Source organism: Mustela erminea, chromosome 19, assembly GCF_009829155.1.
Source record: "Mustela erminea isolate mMusErm1 chromosome 19, mMusErm1.Pri, whole genome shotgun sequence".
In the NCBI taxonomy this organism is placed as follows: Eukaryota; Metazoa; Chordata; class Mammalia; order Carnivora; family Mustelidae; genus Mustela; species Mustela erminea.
Genome location: NC_045632.1, coordinates 44,073,939 through 44,093,870, shown reverse-complemented (window position 1 = coordinate 44,093,870; position 19,932 = coordinate 44,073,939). Strand labels below are relative to the sequence as shown.

Below are 19,932 nucleotides of genomic sequence, written 5' to 3'. Positions count from 1 at the left end.
TTATAAACCCTGTTTTATCTGTTACCTCTTAGCTAACCTGAAATAGGCTGTCCTATATGTTAAAAAGTACTGGGCTTTGTTTCTCTCTTATTACCTCTCTCTCAATTCTCTTCCTACATATCTACCTTAAATCATCACTTATTATATGCCCTTTCCAGACTGGAGGATAGGGTTCATCTCAGCAAAAAATGTTTTTTGCCAGCATTTTACTCATGATGTCGTCAGAACCCATATCCTTCTCTGCCTATACCATGGCCCTCCACCCCCAAAACAAACAAAACCACACATACTGGGTTTCCACAGGCATGCAACACAATACCTTCATTGAGATGGGAAGGAAATCGATCTGCTCAGTTCAGGTTAACTAGGGTTCTTCACCTTCTAATTTAAAAGATTACATTAAAACTTGTCAGTTGATAACTCCCATGGGAATAACACAAAGCAAGTAGGAGAGAGAAAAGGTAAAATATATGGCAAGCTTTCTGGTTCTGTCCTCCACTTCTACTGTTTACAAAATCCCCGCCCAGTGTTTCTTTACTCTTTGAAACTGGCATACGCATATGTATATATAATTTTTATATTAGTATATAACTATAAAATGTTAACACGTATAAGATATATATATTACTATGTATATTTATCAGGTGAAAGATGGTTAATGAGATAGATAACCCAAAACCAGGTTTTTTTCCCTTTAAATAAGATAAATGGCTGACTGCCAGAGGCCAAAAGCATCAATTTTTGAGATGAAGTATGGCAGTTAAAATTCTTCCTTGAAAAAGGCTGAAGATTACTACTGGTAGTGAGGCTATCTTGAGGAAACAAGCGGAGTTCCCCTGCCCTCAAGGGCAATGGTGGGAGGGTCCCACGCCTATGCACTGGCCCCAGGCAGGAGGCTACAGACAGTGAAGGTCATCAGCCCTCTGAAGCCTCAGGCTCGTGTTAGGGGAAGAGAAGATAAGTACAATCTTTTTTTTTTTTCCCTGAGACTGTGGTCTGAACAACAGGACCCTGAAAAAGCTGTATGAAATTTGTAGCTGCTTAGAACATTATCCCAACTACAGATACCTTGGAGTTTCTATTCACTGCAGTCAATGAAGTGAAAGTACTGTCCGTTATTTTGGAAGGTATCATTCATAATGACTAGTGCTAAAGAATAACTTTGTTTTATTATCATGATTTGTGAAAACAAACAGGGCAGACAGTTCAAGGAAGGACACAGACAGTGCCCTATTTTAAGTCCCAAATTTCTTCTTTTTGATGGGTGGTGGAAGCTGAGCGATGATGTCATCCAGGGGCCGTTCTACTGCCACCAGTGTTCTTTCATCCAAAAGATCCATGAAAAGCAGAGGCTGTAGAGAAATGATAATGACTCTACCAGGAGTTAGGCTCCAGAGCCAGTCCTAAACAGACTGACTAGAGCTAAATGGCCAGCTCAGTTCAAGGCTGAAGGGTTGAAATCTCTGACAATCCTTCCTCCCCTAGGACTCAAAATGGTTGGTCAAACTGGGAGGTGTTTTGTTTCGTTTTGTTTTGTTTATTATATCTTATCTATCTATGTATCTATCTAAAGTAATCTTGGGGTGCCTCGGTGGCTGATTCAGTTGAGTATCTGACTCTATCTCAGGATGGTAAGTTCAGGCTCCATGCTGGGTGTGGAACTTACTTTATTTTTTAAAAGATTTTATTTATTTATTTGACAGAGACACAGTGAGAAAGGGAACACAAGCCGGGGAGGTGGTCAAGGGAGAAGCAGGCTCACCGCTGAGCAGGCAGCCCGATGTGGGGCTCAATTCCAGGACCCTGGTATCATGACCTGAGCCAAACCAAGGCAAACAACTAAGCCACCCAGGTGACCTGGAGCTTACTTTAAAAAAACAAAAAAACTCTACACCAAATGTGGGGTTCAAACTCATGACCTTGAAATCAGGAGTCATATATATGCTCCAGTGACTGAGCCAGCCAGGTGCCCCAAGGATAGGAACTTACCTTTCTTCTTCTTAATATTATTTTTTTAGTAATCTCTATACTCACTATGGGGCTCAAACTCACAATCTTGAGATCAAGAGTCATATACTCTTCCGACTGAGCCAGACAAGTGCCCCAAGGTTGGAAACTTTTAAATGAGTTCACTAATAAAAGACTTCAACAAGATTTTTCATGTTTTTCTATACAGAACATTTGTTCTCTAATTTCTTAGGAATCAGTGTTAACCAATGGCTTTGGAGCCTGAATTCTTGGCAAACAGCAAGTTACAAATGCATTAAGAAACTAATCATACTTAAATGATTTACAGATGTCCCTCTTTAAAAGAAAAAAAAAAAATTCTTGCAGACCCCTGAGAAAATGTTTCAGGACATCCAAGGAACTCTAATCTGAAAAGCATCAATATGGAACTTCCAAGTTGGCACAAAGAGCTCTAGTATCATAAGCTTAACAAATATTTGTTTCATATACAGCGAAAAGCTTAGCCCAGAAAGGGAAGTCACAACAAATTCAATGACTTCCACTTGCTTCAAATTTATCTTATGGAACATGCTGCAATTTTAAGTCACATTTAAAGGCCAGCTTTAAGACAAAGACACCACTCAAGCTCCAACATAATCTCTCAATACCAATGTATTTCATTTTGGGTACGTATGCTGCGCATGCCTCTAATACACTGAGGCAAGAATAATGAAATGCAAACATAAGGAACAGAAATCCTCAGAAAGGGACCTGTCTCCCAAACCAGGTTCTCTGAATATAAAATGAAAGTGCTCTTGTCTGCCTGTTGTGGAGCTTACTACATTTTGATAATATCCCAAGGAACCATCTAGAATATAATGCAAAATGTTTTACCTTATATATCTTAGAAATTTTAAAGGCATGGGCGGTACGCCTCCTGATAACATCTGATTCCTTCGTGGGAGGAAGTGGATTGTAGAGTAAGGTTTTGTCATTTGGAAGAGGCTAAAAAGACAAAGACATACTGTTTAAATCGTTATTTTTATTGGGCTTCTCCAGAACAAAGGACTACTGATTTTTCAAGCAAATACCACCTTTCAACCATCACATTAGACATGACTCTCCCTACTTCAGGAAGAGAGCCATGGCCACTCTTTCAGCTATACCGTCTGGCATATGCAGGAGCTTAGCCCATGCAGGCTCTGCTTTCTAGACTATTCCCCAACCAGATCACAGACAGGCCAAGTGACTAAAGTTCTCCCCAGGCAAAAACCGAAACACAAACCACCCCCACTGATCTCACTGACACCTCGAGAGATGGCCTCTGGCCAAGAAAGTGATATTTCATCTCTGACTTCCTTGGGAAATAGCTCTGCCCAGCATGCGGAAGTGATGGACTTATCGCCAATGCTTAACAAAAAAATATGGACGGCCCTGGGCTGAGTTACAGAGAGGCAAGCAAGTGGGAGGGGCCCTTCCTGTCTCACTCATCTTGCAGAAGGCAGTTGTCAGCCAGCTCTGATTCCCACGCCCAGAGGACACAGGGCCTGTGAGATGAGTTCCAGTGACACATCATGCACACCACCTTGAGAGCCATCTGCTGCTCTCCCCTTGGTTCCTTCCACCCCCACCTTTACAGAAAGACCAAAACACTGTGTGTTGGCTGAAATCTAAGTCCAAGCACATTACAGGCATGGCCACAACAAATACTGCTCCTAAGAAACAAAGTACCTGCCCAGAGAAGACATGTAAATCTGGGTAAATCAAAACAGCAGCTGGCAGAGGCTAGAATCTAGAACTGAAAAAAATGCTCACATTCCACCTAAATCATAGCCACAAATAATGGAATTTTCCTGTCTGAACTTTTTTCTTGTTTTTTAAAGATTTTATTTATTTGACAGAGAGAGGGGGAGAGAGAGATCACAAGTAGGCAGAGAGGCAGGCAGAGAGAGAGGGAGAAACAGGCTTCCCCTCGAGTGCAGAGCCCGATACGGGGCTCGATCCCCGGACCCCAAGACCATGACCCAAGCCTTAAGGCGGACGCTTAACTGACTAAGCCACCCAGGTACCTTTTCTTTTTTTTTTTTTAGATTTTATTTATTTACTTGAGAGAGAGACAGTGAGAGAGAGCATGAGCGAGGAGAAGGTCAGAGGGAGAAGCAGACTCTCCATGGAGCTGGGAGCCCGATGCGGGACTCAATCCCGGGATTCCGGGATCATGACCTGAGCCGAAGGCAGTCGTCCAACCAACTGAGCCACCCAGGCGTCCCACCTTTTCTTTTCTTTTTCTAAGATTTTATTTATTTATTTGAGAGAAAGCAAGAGAGCAGGAGCTAGGGCGTGGGAGGGGAAGCAGAAGTAGACTCCCCACTGAGCCAAATGCAGACACTTAACTGACTGAGCCACCCAGGCACTCCAGGCTGAACTTTTTTCAAGCCATTAACGCCAACTCTTCAGGCTTACAGATACTGTTTCAGCATTTTCAGGCGAGGGGCAAAGTGGTCAAAACCTCAGCCTGTGTCCCCTTTAATAAACCCGTGTTATTCAGTCACCCCAAGGTGCAAAGGTGAAAATAATTCAGCCAAATTGATGGTATTCCCCATGAGTGTTACCTTTCCTACTCAAGTTTATGTGTTCACAGGCAAAGCGGAGAGATAATCAAATCAGCAAAAACCAGGACACAAAGGTCTGCCCATACCCTTGGAGCCTCAGGGGCCTGGGAATGAAAATGAGGAAACTGGCAAAACAAAAGTTCCTCTCCTCCAGATAATTGGTCAGGAAGTTTTATTCTGATTCTCCTTTCTCTTAACTCTTTGTACATGTTGATTTAGAACTTGAAAATTCCTAAGTACAGAAAAGTCAGTGTGAGCGCAGGTAGTAGTAGTGAGGAGCTTACCAATGACTTGTCGATGATGCAGAACATGTAGGCATCATGAAGAAGGATGTGCATTGGTCTCTTGGGATGAAAACTGATGTGTGTGATGGGAGTATCCCTCTGGAGCCAGAGGTAATGAAACCCCTGCTTCTGGATAGTCCGGCTCCACTCTGTATACTGTTTGTCTGGGATACTGTACTCAAATACCTGAAGAAGGATATGATACACAAGAAATGCAGGCTGGTACCCAGAAAAACTGGAAGAAATGCAGGCTTGTACCCAGAAAAACTCTCACCCCTAATAAGAAAATATCTGTACAAACTCTGACTGTATCATATTCAGCCTTATGCTTTCTACTTTTTCTTTTAAGTAAAAAAATTTCAAGGTAAATTACAGAATGTAAACAATGAAATTAACACAAAAGGTTTATGAAGTCACCCTGTCGTCTTGACATCTCTCTTCCCCAAGACAAGAGCAGTCTATGTCTTACATCTTTTCGATCTTTTATGAATACAATACAAGCTATTCTGCAAGTTTCATTTTTAACTTAGCATTTTATCATGGAGACTGACCCATGTCAGTATCAATAACTGTAGCTATATATCACTCCTGTCCCCTTAAAGAACACATAATAATCCATTCACATTTTGGATGTACCATGATTTACTTATCTAGCTTGTTTAACGGACACAAGTTATTTCCAATCTTTTACTGCTACATACAAGGCTGCAATCATTATCTCTGTCTTTCTGTACCACTCAAAGCATACATCTACAGGAAGAACTTTGTTTTTTTTCCTTCTTAAAGATTTATTTATTATTTTAGAGTTGGCAGGAAGAAAGAGGGAACACATGCGCACACACACGAGCAGGAAGGGCACTGGGAAAGAGAACCCCAAGAAGATTCCACACTAAGCACAGAGTCCAACACAGGGTTCGATCCCACAACCCCAAGATCAGACATTTAACCAACTGTGCCACCCAGGCACCCCAGGAGGAACTCTTAAAATTGGAACTTTTGATTCAAAGAGCATGTGGATTTAATCTTTTTTAATGTATCTCAAGTGTCCTCTAAAGGGGTCATACTAATTTGTGCAGGGTACCAAGTGGTGTTTTCCTATATTTTCACAGTATTGAATATTATCAACTCTACAGATCTTTGCTAATGTAACAGGTACAAAAAAATTTCCCACCAGATGTCATGACTGAGGCACCTAAGGGCCAACAAAAGGCATCAGGTGGACATTATGTGTGGCAAAGACAAGGCTGGAGCTTCACTAATCTTCCAGTTTCTGGTCAAGAACACATAACCAGCAAACCAAAATGAGAGATTTCATTTTCTGGATATAACATTTATAGGTCGGCACATGTGAGGGTTAAAACTGCTTATCAAAGCAGCAAGCATTATTTGCCCAGCAATCAATCTACTTAAATGTGCTTCTCAGATCACAATCTTTTCGACAGCTCAGTGAGGAAGGTATTATGCAGATTTTACATGAGGATATATAAGTATTTATAATTTCACACAACATGTACCATTTCACAATATCTGTAACTCAGATATTTTAAAGATCTTCTTGCAACTTGGTATGGAAAAAAGCACTAGGCTATGCTACTCATTTTGATAACCGTTACCTCTCTAACAGGTAACAGATTTCACTAGGGACTAATTTCCTTATCTGCAAAAGTGAAGGCAAATTACAAAATCTTTTAGTCACTTCCAACCTCAAGATCTTATTCCATCCCATAGCCAGTCTAACACCTGGTCCATGTCATCTCTCTAGTCAAAAAACAATCAGTAAAATGAGTACTTCAGAATTCCTCCTCCTTCCACTATCTCCTTACTCTATAATCTCAGAGCTTCACTATTTCATTGTGTCCATCAAGCCAAAGGCTATTACTGCCCTATAATGTACTCAGGCTATACATGCAATCTTTACTTCACACAGGAGAAAACTATCTGTATATCATCCAATATTTTCAAACAAAAGCTCCTCCAAACACAGGCAGCAACCTCTTCAGACCTCAGCCACAGCAACTTCTTCCTAGGTAACATCACCAAAGGCAAGAGAAGCAAGGGCAAAAATGAACTATTCAGACTTCATCAAGATCAAAAGCTTTTGCACAGCAAAGGAAACACTTAACAAAACCAAAAGACAACTGACAGAATGGGAGGAGATATTTGCAAACAACCTATCAGATAAACGGCTAGTATCCAAAATCTATAAAGAGCTTATCAAACTCAACACCCAAAGAACAAATAATCCAATCATGAAATGGGCAGAGGACATGAACAGACATTTCTGCACAGACATCCAGATGGCCAACAGACACATGAAGAAGTGCTCCATATCACTCGGCATCAGGGAAATACAAATCAAAACCACAGTAAGATACCACCTCACGCCAGTCAGAATGGCTAAAATTAACAAGTCAGGAAATGACAGATGCTGGCGAGGATGCGGAGAAAGGAGAACCCTCCTACACGGTTGGTGGGAATGCAAGCTGTGCAACCACTCTGGAAAACAACATGGAAGCTACTCAAAAAGTTGAAAATAGAGGTACCTTATGACCCAGCAATTGCACTACTGGGTATTTACCCTAAAGATACAAACGTAGTGATCCAAAGGGGCACATGCACCCGAATGTTTATAGCAGCAGTGTCCACAATAGCCAAACTATGGAAAGAACCTAGATGTCCATCAACAGATGAATGGATAAAGAAGATGTGGGGGGTGTCTGTGTGCGCGCGCACACACACACACACACACACACACACAGAGACAGGAATACTATGCAGCCATCAAAAGAAATGAAATCTTGCCATATGTGATGACCTGGATGGAACCAGAGGGTATTATGCTTAGTGAAATAAGTCAATCAGAGAAAGACAACCATCATATGATATGAGGAACTATCTCTGATATGAGGAAGTAGTGATGCAACATGGGGGCTTAAGTGGGTAGGAGAAGAATCAATGAAACAAGATGGGATTGGGAGGGAGACAAGCCATAAGTGACTCTTAATCTCACAAAACAAACTGAGGGTGACCGGGGGGAGGGGAGTAGGAAGAGGGTGGTGGGGTTATGGACACTGGTAAGGGTATGTGATATGGTGAGTGCTGTGAAACCTGGTGATTCACAAACCTGTATCCCTGCGGCTAATAATACATCATATGTTTATTTAAAAAAAAAAGATCCTCTAAAACTGTCATTATCTTAGCTTCTTAGTTACTATCCTAAAAAAAGGAATTAGAAAGCACTGGACTCTCTTACCTGCTGGTCAGAATGAGCAATGACAAGGTTGTTGGTATTGGGAGCGATGGCCAAAGCAGTCACAGGGAAATTATAGGAAGGTACTGTGCAGTGAAGCTGGGAACAAATAACAGACACAAAAGACAACTCTATACCTTCCCTCAGGAAAGACTGGATGGTCCAGGTCTGTTGTTTTTAAGTAGAGTTCCTTAGAACTCAAAGAGTTTTGTGGAAGTTCCTAAAAACATCAGGTAGTACCCCCAAACAATAAACTTTAATTAAAAAGAAAAACATGTTTAACTGCTTACAAAACTGACAGCATTTGCAGAAAAGTTCAGAGTAAAGCTTGTGCTACTATCTCTACATCTGTATGAATTGCTCATAAATATGTCATTAATCAAGGAATTGACAGCTCTACAGTTTAAAAGAAACTAATGCTTAGTCATGGACATTTATATATAGTTCCAAGACATGTGCACCACTACACAGGGACACTCTTAAATGCCAGGCAAGGCTCAAAGAGCAGTGCGTGCTTCTGCCACAATGTCATAAAGATTAAGTTATGCAGTTAATAAGCAAATGCATTAAATGTTGCAGTTTGGTGTTGTTCTATAAATGCTTGATGCTTATTTCAAGTTTTGGGTACTTGTATGGTTTTCATAATGAAGATGAAAATTTGTAAAGATCATTAGTAATCCAGTGTGTGAAGAACAAGATCATTACTAATTAGTGAAAAATATTTGCCTATTCCTCTGTCAAACCTCTGTTTAATTTAAAAATACCTTGAGATTACAAGGCAAACGTTTAAAGGAAATTGTTACTATCTGCAACTATTCATCTGGGTAAATTAGAATTTTCCTCCCCACAATACAGAAATAACCTGGATGTGAGGTCATCACTTAGAAATCCTTAATTTCACATTTCCATAGAAGGATACTTTCACAGTTCTCACTGACTGATTTTAATGTTGTAGATTACAGTTTTGGGGCTCCCGACAAATAAAACGGGAAAAATTCTTAGTTTGAAAAACAACAACAACAACAACAAAACCACCTCAGTAATTTTCCAGGTCATACCAATCTGCCTGAGTCTTGTAACTGCAGGGTTAACTTGCTCCTGTTTCCTACTACTTAAACCTATGCTCACCTTTAGATGTTTTATGTTGTACACATGGACTCCAGCACTGGTACCTGATGAAGCTAGCCAATTCCCATCAGGACTGACAGCCAAAAGACACATGGACTCCACCGTCCCTGCGCAGAGAGAAGAAGTTAAGTCTCTGCATTCAGTGTCCACAGCCAGCCTTGGCCTGATTGCAAAAGCCAGCAATCACAACTAGATAATCTGAAAGTTCTGCAAGCAAGTTATAGATGTAAGTTTACTATTCATTTCTACATTCATTAGCCATCCTTCATGTACAGAGGAGCTAGAGATAAGCCTGAAGGCATCACTTGCTCAAGCCTGACTACTATAGGAATGGAGAATCAAGGTAGCAGCTACCTAAGTCTATATTTTAGTTGTTTCAAACTCCTTTTCCTATCAAATGCTTTTTGCTTGTTTAAGATTTATTTATTTGAGAGAATACAAGCTAAAGTGCAGAGTCAGGGTTGGGGGGTGGTGAAAGGGAGAAGGCAGTCTTAAGCAGACTCTGCGCTGACCATGGAGCCTGACATGGGGCTCAATTCCACAACCCTAAGACCACGATCTTGAACCAAAACCAAGGGTCAGACACTCAAATAACTGTATCACCCAGGTGTCCCCTACAAATGATTTTTATTATTTATTTTTTAAATCTTATTTTATATATATGTAACATATATATATATGATTTTATATTTAAAAATTTTATTTATTTATTTGACAGACACAGATCACAAGTAGGCAGAGAGGCAGAGCAGACTCCCCATGGCGCAGACCCCGATGTGGGGCTCAATCCCAGGATCCTGGGATCATGACCTGAGCCGAAGACAGAGGCTTAACCCACTGAGCCACCCAAGAGCCCCTACCAAATGGTTTTTAATCAAAGTTAAACAAACAGCAAGTTTAACAGGCCTGAAGCACATACTTAATTTACTGGGTAGATGCTGTACATGTGGGCCATCTTTGTCAACAAGGGATTTTTTTTTTAATTAATTTATTTATTTGACAAAGAGAGAGAGACACAGAGATAGTGAGAGAGGGAACACAAGCAGGGGTAGTGGGAGAGAGAGAAGCAGGCTTCCCACTGAGCAGGGAGCCCAATGTGGGGCTCGATCCCAGGCCTGGGATCATGACCTGAGTTGAAGGCAGACACTTAACGACTGACCAACCAAGGTGCCTCCGTCATCAAGGGATCTTAAATCTATCTGGCAAAATGAAGACTCATGTGGTTAAAAATGAAACAGCAAGGCTACATGCCAAAATAAGTGTTGCACACAATGAAAAGGCTTTCTTTATAAGAAGACATATGACAGGTGCTGAAGGATGGGTGAGGTGAGCAGAAAAGGATAGAGAACAACATGAGCTAAGTGAAAAGAACTGGAATACACAGGTGTGGGGGCTGTGAAGAAACCAGCCTGACTATAAGACGACAACAGATGAGAAAAGAAGAACAAATAAAGTGGTATCTATAATGCAAAGCCTAAGCTTAAAGGGTGCTAAATGCAAAATACAGAGTCTACATTTTTTTAATAAAATCATATACAGATAATCAATACACACTGTCACTTATTTTATCTAACTCTTTACCTGTGGGTTTCTTTTCATATATACTTCTGGAGCAGCTCAGAACCCTGAGAGTTTAAGTTGAAAGAGCTGAATTTCTAGGCTGATGGAGTCTAAATGACAGTGAAGGTGCTACAATCCAGGCCAAGGGAAGAGCAAAAAGGCCCATGGGAAGTACTGGGTACCAAGTTCTCAATCATGAACTCAGCAACAGCTATACACAGTTACTTACTCATGCATACTCATGCTCTCAAATAATGTTGAGAAATTCAATCATGAACTTTGTAAGTAATGCAACTGCGTGTATAAGTTCAACTTTAATAAAAACAACCAGGGCTGTGGTGTGGTTGGGGGGGTTTGAGGGGGTGGGTGTGCCTGGGTGGCTCAAGTAGAACAAGCATCTTTCTGCTCGGGTCAAGATCTCAGAGCCCGCTATATCTGGCTCCGTATTCAGCCCGGAGTCAGTCTGTCCCTCTCCCTCCTTGTACTCTGGCTCTCTCTTGTAAATAAATAAATCAATCTAAAAAACAAAAACAAAAACAAAAAAACCACCACCAGGGAGCCTGCTTCCTCCTCTCTCTCTGCCTGCCTACTTGTGATCTCTGTCAAATAAATAAATACAATCTTAAAATAATAATGATAATGATACTACTACTACTACTACTACTAATAAGGGGCGCCTGGGTGGCTCAGTGGGTTAAGCATCTCCTTTCGGCTCAGGTCATAGTCCCAGGGTCCTGGGATGGAGCCCTGCATTGGGCTGCTTGTTCAGCACGAAACCTGCCTCTCCCTCATCCTCTGCCTGCCACTCCTCCTGCTTGTGCAAATAATAAAATCTTAAAAAAAAATAAAAACAACCAACAGGAAAATTAACATGTTCAAAGAAATACCTATTTACAAACATGTATCAGAAATACACAAAAATATTAGTGGTAATTATTTCTGGGTGCCAGGATTACAGATGATTTTAACTTTCTCCTTGCCCTGCTAACAAAACTCTGAGAAGGGTGATGAAACTTCTGGCCCCAAATAAGGAATCAAAAACCCAGTGAGAAAAGAGTAGGTGTAAGGAACATTTCAGATCTCATCAAGCGTTTTCACTTGCCAGATATCTCCTCCTACTTTAAATTACAAACATGTGAGTATTTGCAGGGTGGAGAAGAGCATTAGGGAAATCCAACAATGAATGAGGTTTAAAAGGAAAAAAAAAAGATACATCAGAGTCTGACAACTCTCTCCATTGGCCAGTTACCAAGTTCCCACCTGACTGAGGCTGGAAAGTATGCAGGTGCTTGAAGCTTCCTTCCAAGAGCCGAATGACATGTAGAGACCCTTGATTTGATGCCACAAAGAGTTTTGTTGAATCTTCAGAAAACAAAATCTGAAGGGCAGAGCGAAGGAACGCTGGCATTTTGGAAACCTTGGGGTAAACAGGTAGTAAAAAACCAGTGAGAAAAGTGACACCTAGAACCCATCAAAAATAACCATAGCCAGGCTTATGAGGCAGTAATGCTTCCTGTATCTAAGGAAGTCAACTGACCAAGGGCCTAGAACAATGATGTGCTACTGTAACGTATCTATCCCTGCCCCCCACTTCATCTCTTTACTGCCACTTTCTGGCACTTCCCTACTCCTCCAAAAATATAATTAATTCAAAATGGAAATAAAAGACTGTTTTATAACAGCTGCCTCCAAGTAGTTTTTCACTGAGCAAAGAGTCATACCCAGTATCTTCCACTTCACACGAAAATCACATACTTATGAAATTTCTTAATGTTCAACCAGACACTGGGTTATCACTTACCCTTTGGAGACTTATGTTGTCATGTTCATAATTCAACCGATAAAGAAAAAACCGAGAAGTTGTAGAATAGGCTATCCAACTTCCACAAGGAGAGATACAGCTGCAAATAATGTTCTCAGGACCCTGGGAATGTTAGGTATCAGGATGAATAACCAGGAAAACTTCACATGATAAGGTTCACTATGACATGAATCCTCAAGCTACTGCCACTGTGGACATAATCACAAATAGCTACACATAATCCCGACACTCATATGCTATCGCTACAATTATTTCAGAAGTACAGCACCTAAATGGTGTGGCTTGATTTCCAAAACCAAGAACAAAGGTCTATGAATACTAAGAACTTATCTCAGCCCTTCGTGTATTTTTTTTTTAAGATTTTATTTATTTATTTGACAGAGAGAGATCACAAGTAGGCAGAGAGGCAGGCAGAGAGAGAGAGGAGGAAGCAGGCTCCCCGCTGAGCAGAGAGCCCGATGTGGGACTCGACCCCAGGACCCTGAGATCATGACCCGAGCCAAAGGCAGAGGCTTAACCCACTGAGCCACCCAGGCGCCCCCCTTCATGTATTTTAAAGATAGCTTCATTCTAAAGCCTAACTTTAGAAACCTGAGAAGAAAAGCACTTAATGTGGTAAAGTTTTGCAGGGCACGTGACTTGGAAAACTCATTTTCTGGGTTTTGTTTGTTTGTTTTGTCTATGATACCTGCCTTACCTATCTCTAAGAAACAGTAAACAAAAAAAATCTGCAAAACAAAGGAAAAGTTTAATGTCACATTTATGTAATTTAAAAAACTCACAAAATATCTAAATATATGTACCTACATACAGACACACACACACTCTCTGTCACGCAGAAAAAGATCTGGAAGGAGATATAGTGGATCGATTAACAATAATTATTCTAGGAGAGCAGACTAAAATTAAAGAGGAGGTCAGGAACATAAACTATAAATATTGTTTGAATTCTTTCCAGTAAGACTGTATTCACAAATATTTGTGTAATTAAAATAAAGACATTTAGGAGCGTCTGGTTGGCTCCGGCAGAAGAGCACATGACTCCTGACCTCAAGGTTGTGAGGTCAAGCCTCAGAGTGGGTGCAGAAATTACTAAAAAGGGTAAAAACCTGGAAAAATAAACAAAATGGGGCACCGGGGTGGCATAGTCAGTTAAGCATCTCCCTTTGGCTTAGGTCGTGTTCCCAGGGTCCTGGGATGGAGTCCCACATCAGTCTCTCTGCTCAGCCACGAGTCTGTTTCTCCCTCCCCCTCTGCACCTTCCCCTGCTCCTGCTCTCACTCAAATAAATAAATAACATCTTAAAAAAAAAAAAAGACAATTAAAAGGAAGTTATAGAGCAGTTTGCATATTAATTTTCATCACTGTAGAAATAAAGGATATACCCATATATACATGGGTGGAAAATTTTTTCTGGAAGGGTATACAAGAAACTATTGGCAGTGATTATCTATGAAGAGTGGGACTGGGATTTGGCACAAGGAGGTGGCTCCTTTTTCACTGCATAGTTTTATACCATTTTTGAAATTATTTAAATTTTTTTTTTCTAGAGAATGCATGCAGGAGGTGCAGAGCAGGAGGGAAATGAGAGAATCTTTTTTTTTTTTAATTAATTTTTTATGTTTTATAAACATATATTTTTATCCCCAGGGGTACAGGTCTGTGAATCACCAGGTTTACACACTTTACAGCACTCACCATAGAACATACCCTCCCCAATGTCCATACAGAGAAAGAATCTTAAGCAGGCTCCACATTTACCACAAAACTTGACATGAAGCCCTGATCTCACAATCCTACCATCATGACCCAAGCCGAAATCAACGGACTGAGCTGCCTGTACCATTTTAATTTTACAAAATATACAAATATTTACATATTAATGCCAAAAGAAAAAACACAACTTCCTGTATTCATTCATCCAATAAATTCTGAATGCCTAACTTCGGAAACCCAGTCCTGTTCACACAGTACTTCATTCAAATCATTTAAGATTTTACAGTTTATAATATCAACCAAGTAACCCTCAAAATGCAGAATAAGAGAAATGTTCTGGACTTCAGAGCCTGAATACACAGTTACACTTCCTTACCTTTGTCTTGAGGTGCAGCAAATGATCTGCATTTCTAGAAAGTGGAAGGGTATCCCCATTCTTTCCTGGAACAAGAAATTTCCCTGAGGTTTTCCTTCTCAAAGAAAGATTATTTGTACAGTTTTCTTTTTACTAAAAAGTCATTCCTGAGTAGAATGGAATCTTTACCCCTGGGAAATCAGAAAAAATGCCTGACTTAGTAAACCCATAGTTTCCTGAGTTCATATGACGCAGAAAGCACTGAGCACTTTTTGAGCTCCTATTTGGGTGCCTTGGCTATGGCCCACAGTGTACACTAATTCTTCGAAGCTACAACCTATAGCCAGGCATGCAGGAAGGTACAAGTTTGTGGGACCTCGATTTCAACTTCATTTGCTCATTTTGAAGCCCAAAGCAAAAACCTCTCATCTACTATAAAACAACAGAGCCCAAACATTTCCTGAACAGGCTGTACAAAAGGCCACTAGGCCATCACCCCAGTAAGATCCATGTGACCTCTTCTATGCAGGGCTGTCACTACCCAACATGAAATCTTCTCACTTTCAACAGCCTGTTTTGATCCCAGTCAAGGCAGGATAAACTGATTCTACAACTCTTACCTCCACTAAACCTCGCACTGCACCTTAACAGAATCAACTTTTAACATATGATCCTGCTAATGATTCTAACACTGAAAAACTCTGCTCTGAAGACACAGAAAAATCTACTTCCATTTTTCTACAATCAGATTTTCAACTACAATTCTTTTTTTTTTTTTTTTAAAGATTTTATTTATTTATTTGACAGAGAGAGATCACAAGTAGGCAGAGAGGCAGGCAGAGAGAGAGGAGGAAGCAGGCTCCCTGCTGAGCACAGAGCCCGATGCGGGGCTCGATCCCAGGACCCTGAGATTACAACCCGAGCCGAAGGCAGCGGCTTAACCCACTGAGCCACCCAGGCGCCCCTCAACTACAATTCTAATTTTTTGTTTCTCTCTCCAGTTTTCTTATTGGAAAAGACTTTCTCCCCCATTGTACCTGTTGCAACTGTAGATCCCAGTCGCCAAAGTTCCAAGTGATGAGTGAACTGGAAAAGGAGAAGCTGCCTCTTCTTTGAACAGGAAATGAGACGTCGCTGTAATAAAAAAATTGAAAAGTGATAAATAAGCCAAGGTATCCTATCGCCTCAGTGCAATATAGTACAAACATCCCAGCACATTTTTTACTGTTGAAATCCATGTACTTTATTAAAATGTCCTAAGTACTACCATATGCCAGCACTGTCCTAGGATCTAAGGACATAATGATAAATAAAAAGATAGCTACTGTCCTCAAGCTTGGTAGTCTAAAAGGACTGACAAAGAATTTAACAGGCAACTGCACTACATGTGTTAAGAATTTTAACAGGGCTAAACACAGTATGTAATGGAAAAAAGTAAAAAAGATATCTAATCTAACATCATGGGGGTAAAGACAGGAGCCTTGATTAGGCACATTAGTAAAAACTAGTCAGGCAAAAAAGGTAAGGCAGGATGTTCCAAGCAGAGTGAAAGCATGTACAACTGTTACAAGTTAATAAGAAAGCAGTAGAGGGAATACAAACAGTCTTTCCACACACTGAACTGGGAGGGGGGAAAGATGAGATGCAGCAAGGGTTTGACAGGATTTAGTAACAGAAGATGCTGAAGGACCAGGGCCAGACCAAGACAGGTTTCATAGGCCATGCTGATGAATTAGGTCTTTATCATGAAGGCAAAAGGGACTAGCAAAGACTTTTAAGCATGGAATGATGAGCAAAGCTGTTTTTTGAGTGGATCAATGGAGACTAGGCTGGAATGACACAAATATAAATAAAAGGAGATTATTTTTTTTAAAGGTTTTTATTTATTTGGCACAGAAACAGAGAGTACAAGTAGCCGCGCAGCAAGCAGAGGGAAAAGGAGAAGCAGGCTCTCTGCTGAGCAGGGAGGCCGAAGTGGGGCTCGATCCCAGGACCCTGGGATCATTACCTGAGCTGAAGGCAGATGCTTAACTGACTGAGCCACCCAAGTGCCCCAAAAGGAGATTATTTAATAAGTGAATCCAGATGAGAAAAGACACTGATTCAAACTAGGATAATGGCAGTGGAGACAAAGAGAAATGACTAAATTCACAAGACAATGAGGAGACACTCAGTAAGGTTTACTGGTTGAATGCAATTTAGAAGCAGGTTGCAGTGAGAAGAGTTTCTAGCTTGGAAAGATGTCCTTTTACCTAGGAAGGAACACTGGAAGCCTGGATTTTCCTAGCCCCACCCAAAATAATATAATCTAGTCTTAAAAACAAATGAACTCCCCATAAGCCACAATTATCTGGAAAAGGGAATGATTTCCCCAGAACAAGAGACAGGAGTGCTACTGTAAATCTCTTGGTGCCTGTACAGGTCTTTGTGAGAGCCTTACCTCAAAAACAGAAGGAAGAATGAAGAAAGTAGGCAACAACACAAGTCCTATAGATTTGCCCAGGAAGTGTGAGCTATACACTGTCTTACAGGACAGAGGGACAGTGGGGGCTACGGGGTGATACTTACATGGGGAAAAGTGATTTTTCGGAGAGCAGCATCATAATTCTTAACCTCCACTTTTTCCATGAGAGGACGAATGACTAAATGGGTGTCAGTGCCTAGGGCAGGAGGGGCAGGGGTGGGGAGAGAAGGTATCGGAATGAGAAAAAGTCCTGCATGGACAGGTAAAGCAGCAGCCTAGCAGAGTGCCACCTACCTCCAGATATCAATGCTGTCGGGCTGTGGGCCACGGCTCGAACGTCATGTGTATGATGCTGGAATGGCTTTGTCCGCACCCACTGCTTCTCACTGCTGTTGGAAGTCACAGAGACCAGCTGAAAATGGAATACTGTCCCCTCGGCTGTGCCCACCACGAAACTGTCTTCTTGCTGAGAAATTAAATCATTAGGGAGGTACGTTTAAGCAAAACAGGGCCCAGTATGAAAAATATTCCCTGAGGTTTTCTGTCTGCACAGCCTAAGGAAAAACTTATGCCCAGAACTGAAAAGTAAGTTATAGGGTCTTTTTCCTCCAAAGCTGACAATTCCATGGGAGGAGAAAGCTCACATAGGTAACAATGTGCCCCCTACTGACAAAATCAACAATATGTACCTCAAACTCTTATAGTGCTTTCAAATACACAAATTAGACCCCATCAGAAGAGCAACAAAAAAGATCGCCTAGGAATAAATTTAAATTAATAGTAACAGGAATTATCCTCAAAAGATTTGGAAAACAGGGACTCAGAAATGAGTACACCAGTGTTCACAGCAGCATTAGTCACAAAAGCCAAAAGATGGAAATCCAAATGTACATCAATAGATAAATGAATAAGTACAATGCAGTATATATACATATATAATGAAATATTATTCAGCCTTAAAAAGGGATGAAATTCTGGTAATTGTATAATGTGAATAAAATTTGAAAATATTATGCTAAGTAAAATAACCCAGACACAAAAGGACAATTATTACATGATTCCACTTATATGGAGTACCTAGAAGAGCAAATTCATAGGGACAGAGAGTAGAATAAAGGTTACAAGGGACTGAGAGAAATAAGGTGTTAATCGTTTAACCAGCAGAGTTTCCGTGTGATGAGAAAGTGGTGATGATTGCACAACACTGTGAATGTACTTGATGTCACCAAAATGTACTTTAAAATGGTTAAAATGGGGGTGCCTGAGTGGCTCAGCTGATTAAGCAACCAACTCTTGATTCTGGCTTAGGACATGATCTCAGGATCATGAGGGCTCTATGCTCAGCTCTGAGTCTGCTTCTTCCTTCTCCCTATTCGTCTGCCCCTCCACACACACACATGCGTGCACGCATACTCTCCCTCTCTCAAAAATAAAATAATTCCTTAAACAAAAAAAGGTAAAATGGCAAATTTTATGTTACGCACATTTTACCACAATAGAACAAGTTTCGTTTTTTGGGGCTTGCTTATTTATTTATTTATTTATTTATTTTAAAAAGATTTTATTTATTTATTTATTTGACAGACAGAGATCACAAGTAGGCAGAGAGGCAGGCAGAGAGAGGAGGAAGCAGGCTCCCTGCAGAGCAGAGAGTCCAATGCGGGGCTCACTCCCAGGACCATGAGATCATGACCTGAGCTGAAGGCAGAGGCTTTAACCCACTGAGCCACCCAGGCACCCCTGTTTTTTTTTTATTTTTTTTAAGTAAAGTCAGGGCGCCTATGTGGCTCAGTCGGTTAAGCCCCCAACTCCTAATCTTGATCTCAGGTCTTGATCTCAGGGTTATGAGTTCAAGCCTCTTGGGCTCCAACAACAACAAACAAAACCCCCAGTAAACTACTGGGAATGTGGGAGGAAAAAAATGCAGAACTGAAATTCAAATGCTGAAATTTTCAAATTTTCAAACCCTGAAATCCTTTTTCTTTAGGATGAAGAGAAAGCAGGCTGAGAAGGGAAGTGGCCTGGTCAGTATCACACAAAGACCCAAGTTCCTTGGTCCTCAGTTTAAGGCTCTCTCTTACAAGTATGTTGAGCACTGTGACTTCTCTTAGTTTTAAAAGGTCTCGATGTATCTAGGACACCTGGGTGGCTCAGTCAGTTGAGTGTCCTACTCTCGACTTCAGCTCAGGTCATGATCTCAGGACCCCAGGACTGAGCCACATATTGGGCTCTGCGCTCAGCGGGCAGCCTGCTTGAGGATTCTCTCCCTCTGCACACCCCGGTTCACGTTCTCTTTCAAATAAATAAATAAATCTTTTATATACAAGTAAATGGTCTTGGCATGTCTGCAATTTTTAAAATTTATTTATTTATTTGACAGAGAAAGAGAGAGGTCCCAAGTAGGCAGAGAGGCAGGCAGAGCAGGAGAGAGAGAGGAGAGAGCAGGCTTCCTGCTGAGAAGAGAGACCAATGCAGGGCTCGATCCCAGGACCCTGAGACCATGAAGCTTTAACCCACTGAGCCACCCAGGCACCCCTTCCTATGTCTACAATTTAAAAAAATATTCCTTTGTAGTCTCAAAACCATCCTCATTTTCACTCTGGCTCATATAACTTTGAGCAAGGGGGAAAAAAAAAACAAGATGGATGTTGGATAAGGAAGTGACAAAAGCCAGGAACCTGGATCAGGAGCAGATAAACAGTCAAACAGTATTAAGATTAGAGCAGCCAGTTAAGAGACATGAGATGTCTAAACATGCATGAACATGTAAATGCCACCAACTACATACTAACTG

The 19,932-nt window shown here is 41.0% G+C and overlaps 1 protein-coding gene across 2 annotated transcripts in view; it reads right to left on the bottom strand.

Moving 5' to 3' along the window:
• Positions 1-1,149: 1,149 nt before the first annotated feature.
• The window catches only part of UTP4 (UTP4 small subunit processome component), a 36,321-nt gene continuing 17,538 nt past the window's right edge, over positions 1,150-19,932 (bottom strand). For both annotated transcript variants that reach the window (XM_032324978.1, XM_032324979.1), the window contains exons 7-17: positions 17,433-17,604; positions 17,243-17,334; positions 15,712-15,808; positions 14,696-14,760; positions 12,583-12,705; positions 12,042-12,198; positions 9,222-9,328; positions 8,097-8,192; positions 4,844-5,029; positions 2,842-2,952; positions 1,150-1,352 (exon numbers count right to left, since the gene is read on the bottom strand). In XM_032324978.1, coding sequence (XP_032180869.1) covers positions 1,236-1,352; positions 2,842-2,952; positions 4,844-5,029; positions 8,097-8,192; positions 9,222-9,328; positions 12,042-12,198; positions 12,583-12,705; positions 14,696-14,760; positions 15,712-15,808; positions 17,243-17,334; positions 17,433-17,604 — 1,323 coding nt within the window. In that variant the 3' untranslated portion in view covers positions 1,150-1,235. The remainder of the gene's footprint in view (positions 1,353-2,841; positions 2,953-4,843; positions 5,030-8,096; positions 8,193-9,221; positions 9,329-12,041; positions 12,199-12,582; positions 12,706-14,695; positions 14,761-15,711; positions 15,809-17,242; positions 17,335-17,432; positions 17,605-19,932) is intronic.